This window comes from Marmota monax, unplaced genomic scaffold, assembly GCF_021218885.2.
Source record: "Marmota monax isolate L192 unplaced genomic scaffold, Marmota_monax_Labrador192_F-V1.1 WCK01_AAM20220418_F8-fsc00012, whole genome shotgun sequence".
In the NCBI taxonomy this organism is placed as follows: domain Eukaryota; kingdom Metazoa; phylum Chordata; class Mammalia; order Rodentia; family Sciuridae; genus Marmota; species Marmota monax.
Genome location: NW_026695227.1, coordinates 35331903 through 35350510, shown reverse-complemented (window position 1 = coordinate 35350510; position 18608 = coordinate 35331903). Strand labels below are relative to the sequence as shown.

The following is an 18608-nucleotide window of genomic DNA, read 5'->3' as shown; positions in this document are numbered from 1 at the left end:
TATTTCATCTCTAAGTTATTAAAAAATGTCCTAATAATCCAGCAGCTTCATCCCAGAAAACATGTTTTCCTTAACCACAAGATAAAGCAAGAATTTACTTATCAGAAACAAAAGAAAAAATTAGAATCACATAGTCTATGTCATAACTCCAAGCTAATTGCTTGGCATGAAAATCATAAATGTCTCTATCAGTTTCCTGCTCTGTCAAATAGTGTGTATAATACTTGGTCTACTTGCCTCACATTACTGCCAATTTTGAATAATAAGTGTGTAAAAGTGCTTTGTTAGTTAATACTCTGACTATAAACCTGCAGTGCACATTCGTGTACTCATTTCTGTACTCCCAACACTTGGCATGGTGCCTGACATGGATGACATGCTCAATAACTATTAATAAAATTGAATGAAAATCAAGTATTTGAAGTAAGAGTATTCTCTTTCTATATAATCTTAGGCCAGATGACAACAAAAAGCTACCGCAATGTTCCTCTTAGCTCTGTTGCAATTTCTAGAAAAGAAAGAAAAATTCAATGTTCCTATTTCCCAAATTCAGGAGGTTTTCCTTTAAGGATTTCTGTTTAAGCAGAGACAATGAGTTGGAAAATAGAATATACCAGGGTTTGGTCAAAAGGCTTGAATTTTGATGTTGGCCCCAGCCAATGACTTACTGTACAAATTCAAAGCATTTGCTCTCCTCTCATTCTCAATTACCTCATCTGTTCTCACCCTACCCCTAATGACAACAGCAACAGCAATAATAATCATAATTACAGTGAGGTGCCTCCCTTCTACCAGAACCTGATTGAAACACTTTGTTGGCATCATCATTTTTAATTCTCATATAATTCTGTGGCCTTGGTAGTATTGTACTCTTTTTATAATGAAGGAAATTGAGACAGGGATGTTAAATAACCTGCCCAGGACTACAGAGCCAGTTAGCTTCAAATCCAAGTTCTGTCTGACTCAACCTCTTTAACTAAAGAACTCTATGGATTCAGTCAGGCCGGGTCACGCATGCTTGTAATCCCAGCAGCTCTGGAGGCTGAAGCAGGAGGGTCACGAGTTCAAAGTCAGCCTTAGCAACTTAGCAAGGCCTAAGCAACTCAGTGAGACCCTATCTCTAAATAAAATACCAAAAGGGGGTGGGGATGTTGCTTAATAGTTAAACACCCCTGGGTTCAATCCCTGTACCAGAAAAAAAGAACTCTATGGACATCCTAAGACAACAGCAGTTGCCATCAGCACTCCCCCCAGCAATCTGTAGAAGGCAAAAAGAAAAGTTAATAGAATAAAAGGAAAAATGAATAGCAACATGGATGACAGTAACTATAACTTATTAAATATTTTCTTAGTGCTTCAGATGTATTATCTTAATTAATTCATCATCATAATCCTATAAAGAAGGAATTTCTATTGATGTTATTTTATATTTGAGGAAACTGATGTTTTCCAGGGCTAATCAATTGAACAAAGATCATTCAACCATCAAGTTGTAGTGAGAAAATGTTAGTTATTTGATTCTTAACCTGATGCTGTAAGTACTGCACCAAACTATTCTACAAAGTTATATAAATATCAAAATAGTAAACTTAATCCAAAAATAGGATGTTTTGTGTGAATAAAATATTCTTTTTCAATTTGTAATTCCTATTAAAACATTTTTATTGAACTCTAAAGATATGTAAAGTGAAAACATGAAATGTATTTAAACCTCTGAAAGAAGAGCACTTTCAAGCTGTAAGGCACTGTTCTGGGCTCTGCCTACATCTACATCATCTACATAGGCAAAAGCCAATAGGAAGTTAAGCTTGTCACAGGGAAATCTTCTCTCAGGTTCCACTGTAGGGCCTGGGAATGAATCAGACTGGATCAGAGATGCAGCAGGGTACCATATGTAGAGGATAAGTTTAGGGGTGCCAAACAGCTACTCCACTTTCACCAGCTCTAACATTGGGCAAATATGACATTCTCTGTACCTACCAAGCAAACAAGCACTGGAAACACTTCAAATTTGGGGGGTAAACCAACTAGTTCAAATTCTGGCTTATTTACTAGCACAACAATTTGAAAAAGTCACTCTGCCTTAGCTTCCTATTCTGTAGAATGGGAATAATAATGGTGACTACCTTCTAAGGATTGTAATTGTAATTGTACTTTAGGATTGACTGAATTCATACAAATACATCATTTAGAAAAGTGACATTATGAGGTAAGCATCCAGAAACTCAGAGATGAAATTGCATTTATCTGTCAGTTTATCCTTTGCTTCTTTGGAATATTTTTTGCAAAGTAAAGACTCTCTTGAGAAGAAAATGACATATATACAAATCACTCATTCAGTATTGCAAAAGATTAGAAAAATCTAAATTATGCCAATTTAACTTCATGAATTATACCATTTTAATGTGGAACACTGGCCAATTATGACAAAAAAATTTTATTAAATATGAAAATACCCTAAGATGTGTGCTTGAAATTTTATAAAGCAATATGCAGAACAGTATTATTCTATTATCACTTGTAGAAAAAAGAACAGGATAAAATACCTTATTATTTGTGTCTAATATACCTAATATTTGTTTGTATGTACATAAAAGATCTCCATTAACTAATAAATGTTTTTAAAGTAGTTTCTACTTGAGGAACAAGATCTAGCAGGTAAAAAATGAGAGGGGAAAATTGACTTTCATTCTATATTTTTGTTTCTTAAGTATTTTAAGCAAAGTTCCTTCTTTTGTTAACCAACTTTATTTATACTTTTATCATAATTATTATTTCTTTGTAATCAGCATTATATGCATGTAAGAATTGACCCTGAAACAGTTTAGCTAGAAAAAACTGAAAGAAAAAAATCAAGAGATATTAAAAGGCAAATGCCAAAAAATCCTACTTCATAATTTTTTGGAAAGTTGATGGGCTCACTTAAGTTGTAGATAATAGTCCATCTTCCCATGATCCAACTCTAGACTACCAATAGCTTAGACTACCAATAGCCCTAAAGATTTCTGTAAACTGGAAGATTCTTTTTTTCTCAAACACAGACTGTATATTTTATTGTATGAGCAGCAGGGACTAGTGCTTCCAGACTTCTAGCCTCTTAATTTAGGACTTTCAAATCTTTGGCAAGATAACTGAAATATGGGATGTGTGGATCCACCAAAGTAGCCTGCATTCTGCTTGCTTCTTACAAAACAAAAAGCCCAAGAAAATGAACAGAGGAGAATGAAGAAAGTTCTTAAGACAAACAACACAACACAATGTCTAATAAGACTCACAGCTTTATTTCTGCTAGAAGAAAGGGAGAAAAAAAAAACAGTCATTTTTTAAAAAAACAAAAGTTTTAAACAATTGCTTTGCTTTATCCAAAAAAAGAATCCCCAGAATAATGAGACAAGACTGAGTTAGAGAATAGGTTCTTTCCAAGCTTACTGCATTTCTAAACTTTAATCCCTCTGCACAGTCCCCAGGAGGCCTTGTTCATGAGGACTATACTCTCCAAAGGAATAAACAATAGGTTCCAAGAAAAGAACTCTGGCCCATCTTACACTGAAGGGGAAAAAAAAAATCTAAAAACCATAACCTGCAAAGCCATTCAAATTATTGCTAGTTTTTAATAAAATAATTATGAATTAACTTCCTCCTTTCCCCTTACTCCAAAACTCAGAACTGATGAGTTTCTGTCCAAATGAAGTCTCAGGGAGAGTTTGCAAGCACATCTATGGGGCCCAAAGAATTTGCATAAAAGGAAGGGAGAAATAAATTAAATAAATAATTTCTAATAAATAACTCAGACAACGTTCATTATCTACAAACATAAATGCCAAAAAATGCTAACTTTAAGGATAGATCCTCTTACACCCCCTCACAAAGGTAAGTACCAGATATACTTGGAAAGCACATAGGGTTGCTTTAGAAATCACTTTACTTGCCTATTCCCACTAGGACAGATCATGATGAGGGGGGCCACTTTGGTGGCTGGTAGATCTCTCTACAAAGCTACTTTTCAAATGGATTTACAAACCAAGGGTGCAAAATAAAGCAGAGTAAGTGCTGCAAGATAAATGGAAATGAAATAACTTAACCCATAGAGAATAAATAAGAAAAATAAAAAGATAAGATATACGTAAAGTTTGGCAGATGTTATGGAGCGGTTGAGCTGTAGATAATGACGCACTAATCTGTCATATCGATTTTATACATCAGCCCCTATCAGTGAACCCTGCATCACTAAACTTATCGTTTGTGGCAGGAGCAGGACTTGATCCAATATCAAATAAGCCATTTATACTCTTGGTTTGATTCTAAATAATTGTCCTAGCAGATTCAACAGGATAGTAAAATTTCTCAGATCTCATTTCTCTGATAAGGTAAAACTTGACAAAGTTAGTGTTAATATAAAGGAAAAAGAATTTACATAAATAGACATACACATCCTGCTGATTGGACTAACCCTGTGATGAAGCTGCAGACTGATAAAAGCATTCACTGACCTTAGATTTCGCTTCTGAATTCATATGTCTTGTCACTTGAAATGTTGTGCGCAATACATAATAGCATATTATATCTTAGAAGTAAGGAAAGGGTAACAATTAGTGAGAGGGAGAGAAGCAATTGCATTTATATTGGGAAAAAATCAAACTTGGTCAATAAATTGAATAGTGTTTGTGCTTCTGAAAAATATATTAGTGTGGATAGAGGTCAGTGTTTCTAATCATATTTACTTTAACCAAATGAAATTCATCTTCCTAGGGAAAGATTTAGTGGTTTTCTTATGGGAAAGTATGAGCTACAGAGAGTCTCTGAACGATGGTAGTTGGTGTAGCCAAGAGTTATTTTATTGCTCTATAACATGTGTTGTGTGCTGATTCCAATAGCAGAACCTGAACAAGGTCAGAATTTCGAGTCCCTGGTCATGCATGATCTAGGTGACTTCTCTATGTTCTGTTGGTCATAGAAGTCTGAGATTTCAAAGAATCTCTTGCTCTACCTCTAGTACTGAAAAAGTGCTTTTGAAATATTATCAAGAATGAAGTTAGCATGAGGCCTCTATTATGGTTCTCAAATCACTAAGGAAGATATGTTTAACTTTCAGTCCAATGAGAAATGGAACTAATCTCTTCAAAAACATACTTTGTTATTCACAGTTACAACCAAGTTAGAATGTTAGCCTCTGGAAGCTATTTTTAGATAGATACAAAGTTGTGTCATCAAGTTCAAACGAACTGCATTCTGTGAGTCAACAGATATGCACCTTGGGGTCCCTTTGGCAACTCCATTTGATCATCCCATATATACTATCCATTTCCTATTATTGCTTTATTTTTCTTTTTTCAGTTTTAAGAAATTTCTGAGAGTGATCACTGAAGTTATATAATTCCAGAACTGTGAAAGTCATTAAAATCATCTGGACTTAGAACAATTGCTTCATATTATTAGTAAATAAACAAACACCAGAAATGGAAAATTAATTAGCATAGGTTATTCAATGAGTTCTTGGCACCGTGATCCTAGGGCCTAAGTCCTCACTCAGTTCAGCCTCTTACATTGTTGTAAGTCACCAAAAAATTCACTTGAAGAACTTAAATAAAGGAATCAATAAAATGTGAAAAGCAGATGAGCAAAGAGGGGGACAGATGTAGGAGACCCTAAATGATCTAGCCCTATTGTGTTTGATGTATATCCATAGGGTTTCTCTAAAGTCTTTGAATCTTTAGCTCAACCACTTGAATCATGGGCAATATCTCCACATCATTCTCTGAAATGCTGGTCTTACTGCCCTAATCAGTGAATATTGTATTGAGTTGGGTCCCAATACTGTGGTGGGGGTAGGAATCATAGGACATGTCTATGGGAATGTCATAACGAGAAGTACCAGCCTGAAAGGGAGCTGAATGCACATGCCCTGAGCTGAGGTTGGCAGAGGGGTAATGTGACATGAAGCTGTAGGATTTTTCCAGGTCAGGAGAGCCATCTTGCTTCAAGGAGAAGTTCCCACTGATGCTCAGGGGTGGAGTGAGTGGGCCCTCGTAAGGAGGTGTACTGCAGTCAGGTGGATGGCTCCCAAAGGATGATTCTCCCAAACTCTTAAATACTTGAGGCTTGAGATGAAGAAGATGTGTTTCCATATGGCCGTAAGGAGGACTGGGGAGCCCCGGAGACTGGTAGTTAAAATTATGGACAGAGATGGTAGAGTCACAAATAGGAGATTTCTCCTCATGCTTCTCCAGGAGGACCGACTGAGGGCCCAGTTGAAGGCATCCAGCCACCAGGTTGCTTGTGGGCTGAGAGAGTCCTTTACAGAGCATCTCCACAAAGCCCTTTCCTTCAGGTGTCTGGCCAGTCTCTAAGACTTCAGACAAAGCCCAAATATAGTTCCTGGCCAGTCTAAGAGTCTCTATCTTGGAAAGCTTTTGGGTTTTAGAGTAGCATGGCATGACTCTTCTGAGGTTATCCAGAGCATCGTTCAGACCATGCATTCGGGTTCGTTCTCTAGCATTGGCCTTGACCCTTCGAGCCCTGAATCTCTCAAGGCGAGCTTTGGTCATCTTCTTTTTCTTGGGACCTCTTCTCTTAGGTTTCTCCCCATCTTCTTCCTCCTCCTCTTCTTCTTCAATACTGTCATGCTCTTCAGTTAAGCTGCCAAGCACCCCATAAGTACCTGATCTTCTCTCCTCCTCCTTCATCTCATTTTGAGAGCACAGACCTTTGTCCATCCAGGATGGTGTGTTGACCAGCTCCCCCATCTCCTTGGATTTCACAAAAGTTTTTGCCATTTCCAGATTCTAGAAAATGGAGACAGAGAAAGTTAATTCCTCTGAATACCTGATTTGATTCTAAACTAAACGTTCTTATTATCTTTTGGGCATAGAGTCCGGAATTTGCTTTGGGATTCAATTCATAATTATCATGTCTAAGTCCTCCATTTTAAATGAATAATAATCCACACTCAAAGAAATGCTAAGAACACTTACCTAGTTATACCATATTATAAGAAAACCAACAATATTTAAAGAAAATGAAACTTAACATTGAAATGTTCATGCCTATTTTCAGTTTCTTTATCTCATGGATATTTTACACAAAAATAACTGGTATACAAGTTCAAATATACAGTTTTCTTTCTTCCTAAAATTCATAACACAAAGGGAAAAGGGCATACAAATCATCCAAACAGAGAAATTTCTGAAAATGAAATATAGGGCTAAAATAATTATATGCTATGTATATAAAATTATTATTATAAAATAAAATGCATATTAAACAGTTAAATAAACTGTCATATGTTTATATCATAAGGTAAACAAAAACTGCAGCAAGATCCTCAGACTACTTTGCATGTATTTTAGAAAGGACTGCCAATCTCTGTTTAGAGGTGTTTCATGGACTTTGTGATATCCCATGGCACTGCCAACTGGTGGCTTTAGGCATCTCCTAGGAAATGGTCATGTCACAACTGGCTGGTGTGCCATGTGACCATCAAATATTTATCTCACCACTACCAGAAGAGCATTCTGTTTCTTAATAAGCACCTTGTGTTCTGTCTAGTGTTAGAGGTGTTAGTGACATGATGTCTTGAAAGGATCATGGAAACAAAGGATCGTTATCGCTGTTCATCCATCGACTTTGCCCATATGTTGAAGTGAGAACTCTTTTCATTGCACTTAAAACTCACACCATCAGACAAGACCATGGCAACCTAGAAGTATAAGCTGGTGATCTACCAAACCCATATAAGACATTTCAGTGCAACTATTATAAAAACACTTTATTAAAGTGAAAAAAAATCGAAAACAAATACTAAACCAAAGAGAATAGAGTGACAGAGAACATGAGAGGACTATTTCAGATAAACACAGAAAGAGCCTGACTACTTTAATTCACTTGCCTGATGGATACTGTTTAATCAGAATTTTCTATGCAAAATTTGCTATTTGAAAAACAGAACAGACTGGTGGTTAGTAAGTATTTTGCATTCAGTTCTGGAAGAGTTTGAATTGTTTTGAAATGTGTTGAGCAATTGGTAGGTATATAGTTTACCAAATAAAAGGATCTGATAAGCTACATTGGGGCATCCCAGTTTACCAGCTAGTCTTTGAAACATTAAACCCTCCATCACCTTTGATTATGAGAAAGAGGAGAACACGATAAATGTTTTTTGATCCTTGAAGCTTGAGCCTCAAATCAATGAATGCTGGGATTAGTACATAGCTTTTAAAAATATAAATATATGATTTGATTTGTTTCTGGTAATTGGAGCTTGTTTTCCTTGTAACCTCATTTACCTCCTATAAATAATTAATGTTACTGCATTGCGAAAACAGCCTAAGTTTCATGTTAATCAGCACGGAAATCATGTCAGCTTGACTTACTCACTTAATAAGGCTTCCTGGGTAAGCAGCTTTATTGAAAACACACATTGGAACCTATTGGTCAACTGGCTGCTCAGGCCAAGTCAGAAAATCCCACTTTTAATATGGATGATGGAGCTTGTGTGCTGAGCTGCACTTCTAACTCGGGCAGATATCCAGAGGGAGGGTGAAGGACCTAATTAACTTTCTGTTAAAGTAACACAGATCTTCCAAGGGCAGGTGCACTCTGAGGCCAAAAAGGGTGAAGTGGGCTTGGGAAACCTAATGCTCCCCCTGCCATTTAACTATGATAATATTTGTACAATATTTTAAAGTTTACAGAGCACTTTTGCATCTATTAATTTGTATGTTTCTTAGAGCAAACTTTGGAGGGAGAGAGGGATCGTCAAGCTCACTTTATAGTCAGAGTCACTGTAGGTCATCTTAGTGATGGCAATGTAAGGACATAGAGACAGAGGAGCAAGACAGGAAACCAGCTCTGATTTCAAATCCTGTGCTCTATATTTTTTTCTTTTTTCTTCTTCCCTTACAGCTACAGGAAGAAATTCACTTCAACTTAGCAGATGGAGATGGGTGGAACTAACTCAACAGGAGTGACCATGATCCAAAGGGAGGCTGCCTTAGGTGTTCTCCAAGGCACAATTTTAACTCTCATATCCCAGGATTCCTTCCTCTTCCAAATGTGTTCTTTATTACTTTCATCTACGTGTTCTCTCTTCCATTCCCTCCTCCTCCTCTTTATCTCATCTGCATTATCATCATTGCACTGGCCATACTTATATGCATGGAGAAGAGAGAAGGAAGGTAACAGACAGGAGAGTCTCCTTACTTGCCCCTGAATACCACTCTAGCTTGGGTATTTGCCATTCTTCACCATCCCCATCTCTGCACCTGTGGACTTTCTGAGATCTGTCAATAATCACCCCCATCAAGAACTGGGATTAAGAGAATAGAATAGACCACTCTTAGCCTTTAACATGTTTAATGGTTTCTGTAAGAGTCAAAGAATTGCTTTAAAATTAGGTTGTTGGTAGTTATGTAGGAAAAGAAGCAAGTGGCTTTGTCCAAACTAATGAAAAGGGCAACAAATTTTCGACTAACTCTGGGAAGAACAGAGCTGGGTTCTAATTTAAATTCCTTGGTACCCATCAGTACTGGTCCATTAGTTTGGAGAGAATCCATTATAGTGTGGTTTCAAAAGCATGGAAGCTGGAATAATACAGATATGAACCCTAGTCTTAATTCTTCTAATTCCTCATGGTTATCTCAAATACATTACATGAAGCTCTAAGTTCTTCTATTTCCTCTTTGAAAAAATAGTGATAAGATGTATTTTATATTATTTTTTAATAAAAATAACCTTGCACAGTGGTGCCTACCTATAATCCCCAAGATTTGGCAGGCTGAGAAAGGAAGATCATAAGTTCAAGGCCAGCCTCTCAGCAGTTTAGTGAGGTCCTAAGCAACTTAGTGACACTCTGTCTCAAAATATAAAATAAAAATGACTGGGGTTAGCTCACTGATACAGAGCCCTGGGTTCAATCCCCAGTACTGAAAAAAAAAAAAAAAAAGAAAGAGAAAAAATATAAGAAAGTAGCTTGTCATTTTAAATGTTATGATTTATTATCATTATCAATATATTTATTTTGCATTTATTCTTGGGTTTTTAAAAATCTTATACACTTCCATACATTTGCTTATTAAAAATAAAAATTGTTTCTCCACAAATGAGTAAAGAAAATAGACTACATTAACTAATGCATCTCCTTACCTGAATATTACCTCATCTGATTGGCACAGAAGTTCATCTGACAGTTTCTCAACGGGACTAGACAGCACAAACTCTGCAGCCAGATTTTCTGGGTTCAAATTTCAGCTGTACAATTAACTAGATATGTGACCTTAGGCAAATTTTATGACTTTTATCTGCTTCAGTCTCATCTTCTTTAAAATAAGAATAATAATAGTTCTGACTCATGGCATAAAATGAGTTAATATATTTAAAGCACTTTGAATAGTGCTAGACAACATAAATCCCATGTAGTACTATTATTCCTTAACTTCACCATGATTTTCCTGGCCACTTGGACAAAAAAAAAATAGTTATAATATGTGCTTAATGTTGATTTCATGACAACAAAAGCCAATGGCTCCATTTCAACACTCATTAAAAAAAAAGTCCTGATATCCCCACTCTTCCCACCACCTAATGAAATTAAATATCATATTCTGAGTTTTCTGTGAAAACTCTAAACTCTATCAGCCACCTCCAGGATCGATTAGACCTCCCCCATTGCATTCAGGAAGGCAAGCTTCCTTACTTTCATTCTGTTTTATAACAGAGATGAAACATTTGGCTGGACAATTCCTCTTAGTCATGTAAACTTCTAGGTCCATGAAGCTTCTGGTTGACTACAGATAACCCTAGAAACTTAGACATTGTTACCTTTGGTTATGAATATGGGGACTATGATTCTTCCACAAATACCAAATAGCAGAGCTCTAGGGAGAAGATGAAGTTTCTCACAGATAGAAGTAACAGCTAAAACTTTTCAAAAGTAAAGAAAAACTTCCTCTATTGCCACATTGATATTTTGAAGGCATCAAAAGACTGGCAGGGGGGAAAAAGACAAACACCCAGTTCCAAATCTGAGTGTTGAAAATGTGGCAGAGTTCTGAGTTTTGATGAAAGGAACCAAGTGGGTTCTCTTCAGAATAGTCACCTAAATCTAATGTCATTTTTAGCTTATTAATGAACCACCTCCAGTATATACTGAGAAAAATTGTGAACACTAAGACCCTCTCCTTTCACTCAATTATTAAATGGGCACAAGAAAAGTATTATAATTCCTTTACCCTGAAGGGAAAATGTAAATAATATGTTTACCTTTCCTACCTGATTAAGAAGTTTTATTTTGTGAAGTTGCTTTGCAAATGTTCAAGTTGGCAGTTGTTCTACAAAACCTGTATGTACAGGAAAGTCTCTAGCACTATCTCAGAATGTATCCTGATAAATCATTTTAAGGCTTTCTCAATTCCTAGGCAAAAAAAAAAAAAAAAATAGCACTCAAAATATACAGGAAGCCGACTACAATATGACAAAAACCAATGAATATTCATGCTGGGAGCAGAACCAGCAACTAGCCCCTCCACCCAACACATGCAAACATATTCCATTTTTTTTTTTTTTTGGTAGTATAGGGAGTTGAACCCAGGGCCTCACATGCTAGGCAAGTGCTCTACTGCTGAGTTACATCCCAAGCCCAGTGCTTTTTTATTTATTTTTGAGACAAAGTCTTGCTAAGTTGCCCAAGCTGTCCTCAAACTTAAAATCCTGCTTCAGCCTCACCAGTAGCTGGAATTACAGCCATTGCATTCTGATCGTATAAAGTCCATTTTAATCTTTGATCTTGGCATTTGGATTTCCTTATGTACCTACACAATATATACAAACTTTTCTCTTTCTTTGGGATCCTGCAATGAAGTTTCACATTTAATCTGTTCTCCCAATTTTTTTTTTCCATTTTTAACCCTTTCTAGCAAATTGTTTGCTCATAATCAAGGATTGTTACACCTAATATTTTCCACCTTGTGGCCAAGGTCATTGTGCATTACTACCATTCGGAGCAGCCATGGAATGCTTTCTACACTTGAACTAATTTTTGTTTTGGAGAAGCTTCAACTGGTGAATAAATGAATACAAGGGGATAGCATCTGAGTTTGTGGTGGTTGGACAGTGTCTTTCACCTTAAAAGCTGACAGTAGTCTTTACCTCCTGGTCCTAGGACTCTAAATACAATAGGAAGGGGAATATCCAGCCCAGTTTATACAAAATTTAAAGGTCTGGTAGACTAAATGTTTTATCCATAGATGCAGAATCCAAAAGAAAAAGACAGAGTACAAACCAGGGTGCTCACAAGTAACAGTGCTTGGAAATATTAGGCTCCTCTGGGCTTTTCCTTTCCACCCTTTTATACTCTCTACTTCCCAATTGATTTATAACTGTGCAGATGTGCACACACATTTTATCCAGCAAAACCATGGCATACTTCAAAACTTAATAGTGAAATTTGTTAACAGAAGTTACTCAATCCTTGAATTTCCCCTCCATGTTCTTCAATATGTCATCTGTCAAAAAAAATGAGGGGGTCATTTTACATTTATTAGTATTTTCTAAATACACTTATATCCACCATATAAGTGAGTATACGACAGAAGAGGGGAAAATATACTTGGACAACTTTTCTTTTCTGATTTCCCTTCTGAAAGGGCAGGGGGGAAGAAATTTCCTCCATTACTTATCCAAGAATTTTTAGCACACCAACTGAGGAAGCGGTGAGAATCCACTCCCATAGCTTGCCAAGATCTTTTCCCATTGCTTTATTTTCATTCCCTTCCTCCCACTTTACTCCCTGCACTCTAAAGTGCTGTGAGCACAAGAGGCAGATTGGGTCACTTCTTTTAACCTACTTCCTATCCACCTTGGAAAAGCAGTCAAACTTTTGGATGTTTTTCAGAATTAGTAAAATCAAAGTGTAGGTTTGATAGCAATGGAGGGGAAATCTGTAATCTCTGCTTTATAGAAATGATTCATGCCTGATATGGGGGCACACACCTGTAATTCCAGGTAATCAGCTTGGAATGCTGAGACAGTAGGATCACAAGTTGGAGACCAGACTCAGCAATTTATCAAGGCCCTAAGCCACTTAGTGAGACCCTGTCTCAAAAAGAAAAAGGGCTGGGGATATGGCTCATGGTTAAGCCCTCCTGGATTCCATCCCCTGTACCAAAAAAAAAAAAAAAAATTAAAAGATAAAAAGATTTATAGTATCTAGGAGTTTTATTCTGGGTAGCAGGCGCTATAAAATTCCACAGTATTATTTAAAATGTTATATGTACCTCTAAATGTTTTGCTCCCTCTGCTTCTAAATTCAAGTTTCCTAAATCCTACTCCCTCCTCCCTTAGCCAGAAGAGACATACCTCACTCCAGTAGCTCTTGTACATCTATGGGAACTTCCCACAGAAACTTTAGTACCCCTTCCCCCACCATCTCCTGCCCTGGCTCACCTCAGTCAGTGGCAGATCCTGGGGTGAACTCTGCAAAGCTGTGACCTGAAGGACAGTCAGAGAAGCCAAGTTCTCCTGACCATGCAGAGCGTGGGAGAAAGAGGTGCTTTCAGCGATCCATCTTAAACCCTGTGAGTATCTCTTAGAGATTCCTCCGGGTCTGGTTCCTCTGGCTGCCACTTATTCTACCCTTTCCCTGAAGTTCTGATGCTTCTCCAGGACACCTTCAGGCTGATGCTTTGGTGAAGCTGGTTTCGTCAGTCTCTTCAGTACCTCTGTCCTTGGTTAGCTCCCGGAGAGGCGCTTTCAGGACCACAGCCTCTGGGCAGCTCCTGCGCTCTGGCCGGAGCGTTCGACTTGCAGCAATTTTGATTGCTCTCCCAGCTGACCAGGGACAGGGACAGCCTAACTCCTCCCCCTCCCCAGCTGAAAGACACGCCTATTTCAAAGGGCTCCTCTAATCAGGAACAACTTTGCCACTGTTTGTTTAAATTGGAATAGGATTCTAGAAGGGGGACTTCGGAGGAAAGTTGCAAAAGTTGAGGGATAAATAAAAAACAGAATTGAAAACCTTTGTGATTAAAGAGCTAAGAAACCAGAGTGCAGCGGGATGAGCTGAATGGGGGAGGGGGGATTGAGAACAGAAGGAGCTAAAGGCTAATGAAACTGCTGGCCCACATCTGAAAAGAATTTTAAAAGAGAAAGATATATGTCGAGGACACCCTATCAGCGGTTGCTACCTTACGCACGCAGGTTGGCATCTTTTTTTTCTTAAGAGTTTTAAAAGTAGAAGGAAGAAATATATGTCTCTTCCTACCCTCCAACATGCTGAACTTATTTCCGTTTAAAACTCTTGTTTTACTTTGTGAATATAGATGAATCTAGAGCTGTATCCAGTATATTTTATACAGTTATCACTATATTTGGTGTACTTAGCTATATAATAGTAGTAATTGTACTATTTTTTCAATTTTCTGTTCATTTGAAATTTATTTTTAAAAAAAAGCAAGTGAAATTGACTTAAAGGAAATTCCCCCACCTTTTTGATAACTACTTGTTCCACCAATATAACTAGCACATATGTTTAACAGGAATGAGAGAAATAAATGTGTTTTGTGCACAAGATTACAAAGGATTAAAGCAAAAGATAATCTTTATTTGTTTGTTTGGTCCCTGGGAGTCAAACCCAGGGTCTTGTGCATCCTAGACACACAGTCTATCACTGAGCTACACCTCAAACCCCAAAAGAGTTTTGTTAATAAAGTTAAGACTATCTTAGGCTTGAAATAGTCAATTTTTAAAAATTCTGATACAGGTATCCTGTGACTCTTGTCCTTCACACACACACACACACACAAAAAAAAAAAAAAAAACAGAGAATAAGATTAATGGTTTTTGTTGTTGTTGTTGTTGTTCAGTTTTCATAGATTCATTTTCAGCACATCTTTAGGTTCTTACTAATCTTTTTGTGTCTCTACCCAGGAAACATCTGCTCAGCAAAATAAACTTCATTTTCCAAACAATTAAGCAGCACATGATAAGAACAGGAGATTTCTGAAAACCAAATCAAAATTCACCGTTGGGTAAGAGAAAAGTTATCTGTGGGGTAATTTGTATCTGGTATAGTGTAGTTATTCAATGAAAGCTTAAAAGCCATGTCCAGTGATATTAAAAAATTGATGGCACTGGTTGTGTTGGTGTCCTGCCTGTGAAGTTTTCAGGGGGAGGGAAGGAATAACAGATTAGCAGAAAGGTGAACATATTGAGACAAAGATGAGGGTGGAGACAGAACATTCTGCAGGGGCTCCGTGCTTCCTCTGACAGATGTAAGGGACTGAACATAATAGGATTAGCCTCCAAAATACATTCAGAGTGTGTGTGTGTGTGTGTGTGTGTGTGTGTGTATACTCGTGCAGCATTGGAGGGAACTGAGGACACTGAATTTTCTTTAAGAGACCTATTTCATCAGGGTCACTCTGGTCACAACTCCTTGACATTGCACTATTGGCTGTTGAACTCTGAGAAGGCAGGAAGGGGCAGGAGGGGTGTGTGCTGTCAGCAAAGGAAAAGGGGTGGTGACTGCCTTAGGAAAAGAGAAAGAAGGCCATTTGCATTCATTCTCCTCCCCCACATGGTTCTTGGGCCAGAGGGCCAATCCCCAGCCCTTTCCTCTTTCTCTGCTGCGTTTTGTAAAGCTCTGAGCTAACCTGTTAGAACCATCTGCTAAGTGGGGAAAATGAGACCAGCACTCGGTTGCTGGCCCACAGGCCTGATGCTGGGAGCCATTGAAGCAGAGAGAAGGGAGGCAACAGGCAGATTTATGGGCAGCAATCTGTTCCCCCCCCCCAAGGCCCCTCTGCCAGGAGACAGCCTGATAATCCATCAACCCCACTAATGAATTAATTAGTATTCCCAGTAATCCTGACCCCCAAAGGAGACCTGCCCGTGGGCCCCTAAGGGGGGAGAAGCTGCCTTCTTTGGCCAGACGCTGAAGACCTGGGACCAATGTCTGACATTAGGCCCCAGGGTGCTAAGCTGCAAGCCACAGATCCTGTTGCTAACGGTCCCCAGATGTCCCTCCTTCTCACCTTCCCTTGGGAGACCACTCACTTTTGCTGAATTAAAACCAATGCTGCCAAACAAATGGGACCCGGAGATACAAATCAGGAACTATAGATGGTAGAAAAGTGAACTTCCAAGAAAGAAATGATTAGTCTACTGTATTATTCATAATAAAACTTAAGCAGATCCTGAAACTGCTCTTCAAAGATTAGGCACTGCGAGTTGGGACAGGGCTGGGTGAAAAGGGTTGGGGGCAAAAATAAAGGAAACACAGTCCTTGCTTCAAGCAGTTCACTACTCCAGTAGCAAAATGATACAGGTTCAAAAGCAATTGTTGTGAAACAGGTTAAAACAAAGTGATTTGTGACATGACTCTCCCAAATAAAGACTGGAGGGAAATACAGAGCTACCAGCTGAGTTTCTGAATAGTCTAGAGAATGATGGGGAGATACAGTAACCCTCTCTTATAACTGCAAAGTCCTTCATTCTTTTCAAAACTTGTGATGCAGCAGTACAGTCAAAGAAAAAAAGAAAGAAAAGGCTTGGGAGTAAGGAAACCTGCATTTGTGATGAGTGGCCTAACTTCTCTAGGCTTCGTGTTCCCCATTAGTCAGGGATCAGGTTGGGCTTTGATCTCTCAGGTTCCTCCCAAATCTAACATTCAGTGATGGTGACACGGCTAAATGTCACAATTACCCTTTGAGAGTAAATAATACTGGTCTTTTCAAAGGTACACAGACTGAGTCCCAGGTTTGAACAAGGCAATAAAATAAGTTAGTGACAAAAGCAAGTATAGAAACTGGTAATAAATGTGGGTGTCCTATTTCCACCTAGATTACTGGTCCTTGTTGGGGTGGACACTTGATTCAACCTTCTCTCATTCCATTCATTCAAGGTCTGTGCATTTGGGCATTCACAAAGTGTGCAGAGTGACTTACTCCAGCTACACAAAACTACCTGCATTTATGTATCTCTGAGAAATTTCTATACCTTTGAAAAGCTCTGTGGCATGTGTCCCATCATCCTTCTCTTCAGTTGCTATACCCAGTTCCTAAGAACAAAGCCATTTAGGAACCAGTTGAAACCAAAAATTGCCATTTACTAATGATGTAACTTCTGACAAGTTATTTACCTCTCTGAGCCTCAGTTTTATCATCTGTAAGTTGGAGGTAATAATGCATAGCCAATAACCTGCTCTAAGGAGTGTATATCAGATAACATATGCAAAGTACCTAGGATAGTGTTTGAAAGTTACCAAATGATCCCTAAGTAGTAGTTATTGTTTACCTCAAATATCTAGGTCTGATTTTTTTCATTCTTTAGAAATCAAGAAAAAGCTAATATCATATTTCTTTATAGAGATATGGAGATACTATCTCAATACAAGTATCCTTTTATTATAATAAAGGTCACACTATATTAATTTAGCCAAAATGTGTTTTATGTATATATAAAACCCCAAGCACTATGCAATATTCTAAGAATATAGAGATAAAGAAGACTTCCTATTCCTAACCTTCTTATTCATTTCAGTATAGTGGCAGAGGTAAAAAACTAAACATATAAATATAGCCCAAAATACTTCATTTCTTGTGTCTTTCTAACATAATCCTATGTGTGCCCAAGGAGTCATTATGGAACAGAGGTGTTAAGCAGAGCATTGCTTTTTTTCTCCTCCTCCTCCTCCTCTTTTGTTTATTTATTTATTTGTTTGTTTGTTTGTTTGTTTAATACTAGGATTAAACTCAGGGGTACTTAACCACTGAGCCACAACCCCAGGGCCTTTCTATATTTTATTTTGAGACAGGGTCTCATTAAGTTACTCAGAGTTTTGCCAAGTGGCTAAGGCTGGCTTTAAGCTTGGAATCCTCCTGCCTCCACCTCCCAAACCACTGGGATTAAAGTTCTGCACCACCATGCCCAGCAGTATTGCTGTTAATAGTGAAAAAAAAATATTATCAATACCTTAAGTCACCAATGGTCCAGCCAAACAAGGAAATACAATTTAATTTGCATGTGTTGTTCTATATATACTAATAAGAAATGTACTACACATGCTAACATAGTATGGGAGAAATGTAGGTCAATTTGTAGAACCATAAGTTCAATATAAGGTACTTAGTTTTTAAACTGTACACATTTATATTAAATAATACATACATTTTATATGTCCATGCACACATATGCAAAGTGATAACAATGTGTCTTTATCTCAGGTTATCTCATTTCTGGCATAAAGTAGTTTCAGACTGGGTAATATTCAAAGAAGACTGTTTTCTTTTGTACACATAGAATCTGTTCATATACAACTTGTGAGAGTGAAATTGATTTTATAACACAACAAAAGTGTGCTATCTTCAACATCCCAACCTCCACTCATACCCAAATTAGTTTTCAGAAAAGGATCTCATAGCCACAGCCTACAACACCAAACACTGCAGTATATAAGCCATCTCTCCACCAAATCTTCCCTTCTCTGCTGGCCCCAGGAGCATTTGCCTAATCTTAGGCACAAATTTTAAGCTGAAGTTAAGAGGCTTCAATGCTGTGGTTCTTCAAACCAGAAGAATCTGGTGTAGGACAGTGGAGATTTCCTGAGAATCCAGACT

At 37.8% G+C, this 18608-nt stretch overlaps 1 protein-coding gene across 1 annotated transcript; it reads right to left on the bottom strand.

Annotated features, from left to right (window-relative positions):
- Positions 1-5777: 5777 nt before the first annotated feature.
- On the bottom strand, positions 5778-6773 carry Neurod4 (neuronal differentiation 4). The gene has a single exon (XM_046435461.1). The coding sequence runs from the start codon at positions 6771-6773 to the stop codon at positions 5778-5780; it is 996 nt and encodes a 331-aa protein (XP_046291417.1).
- Between the last annotated feature and the right edge of the window lie 11835 nt (positions 6774-18608).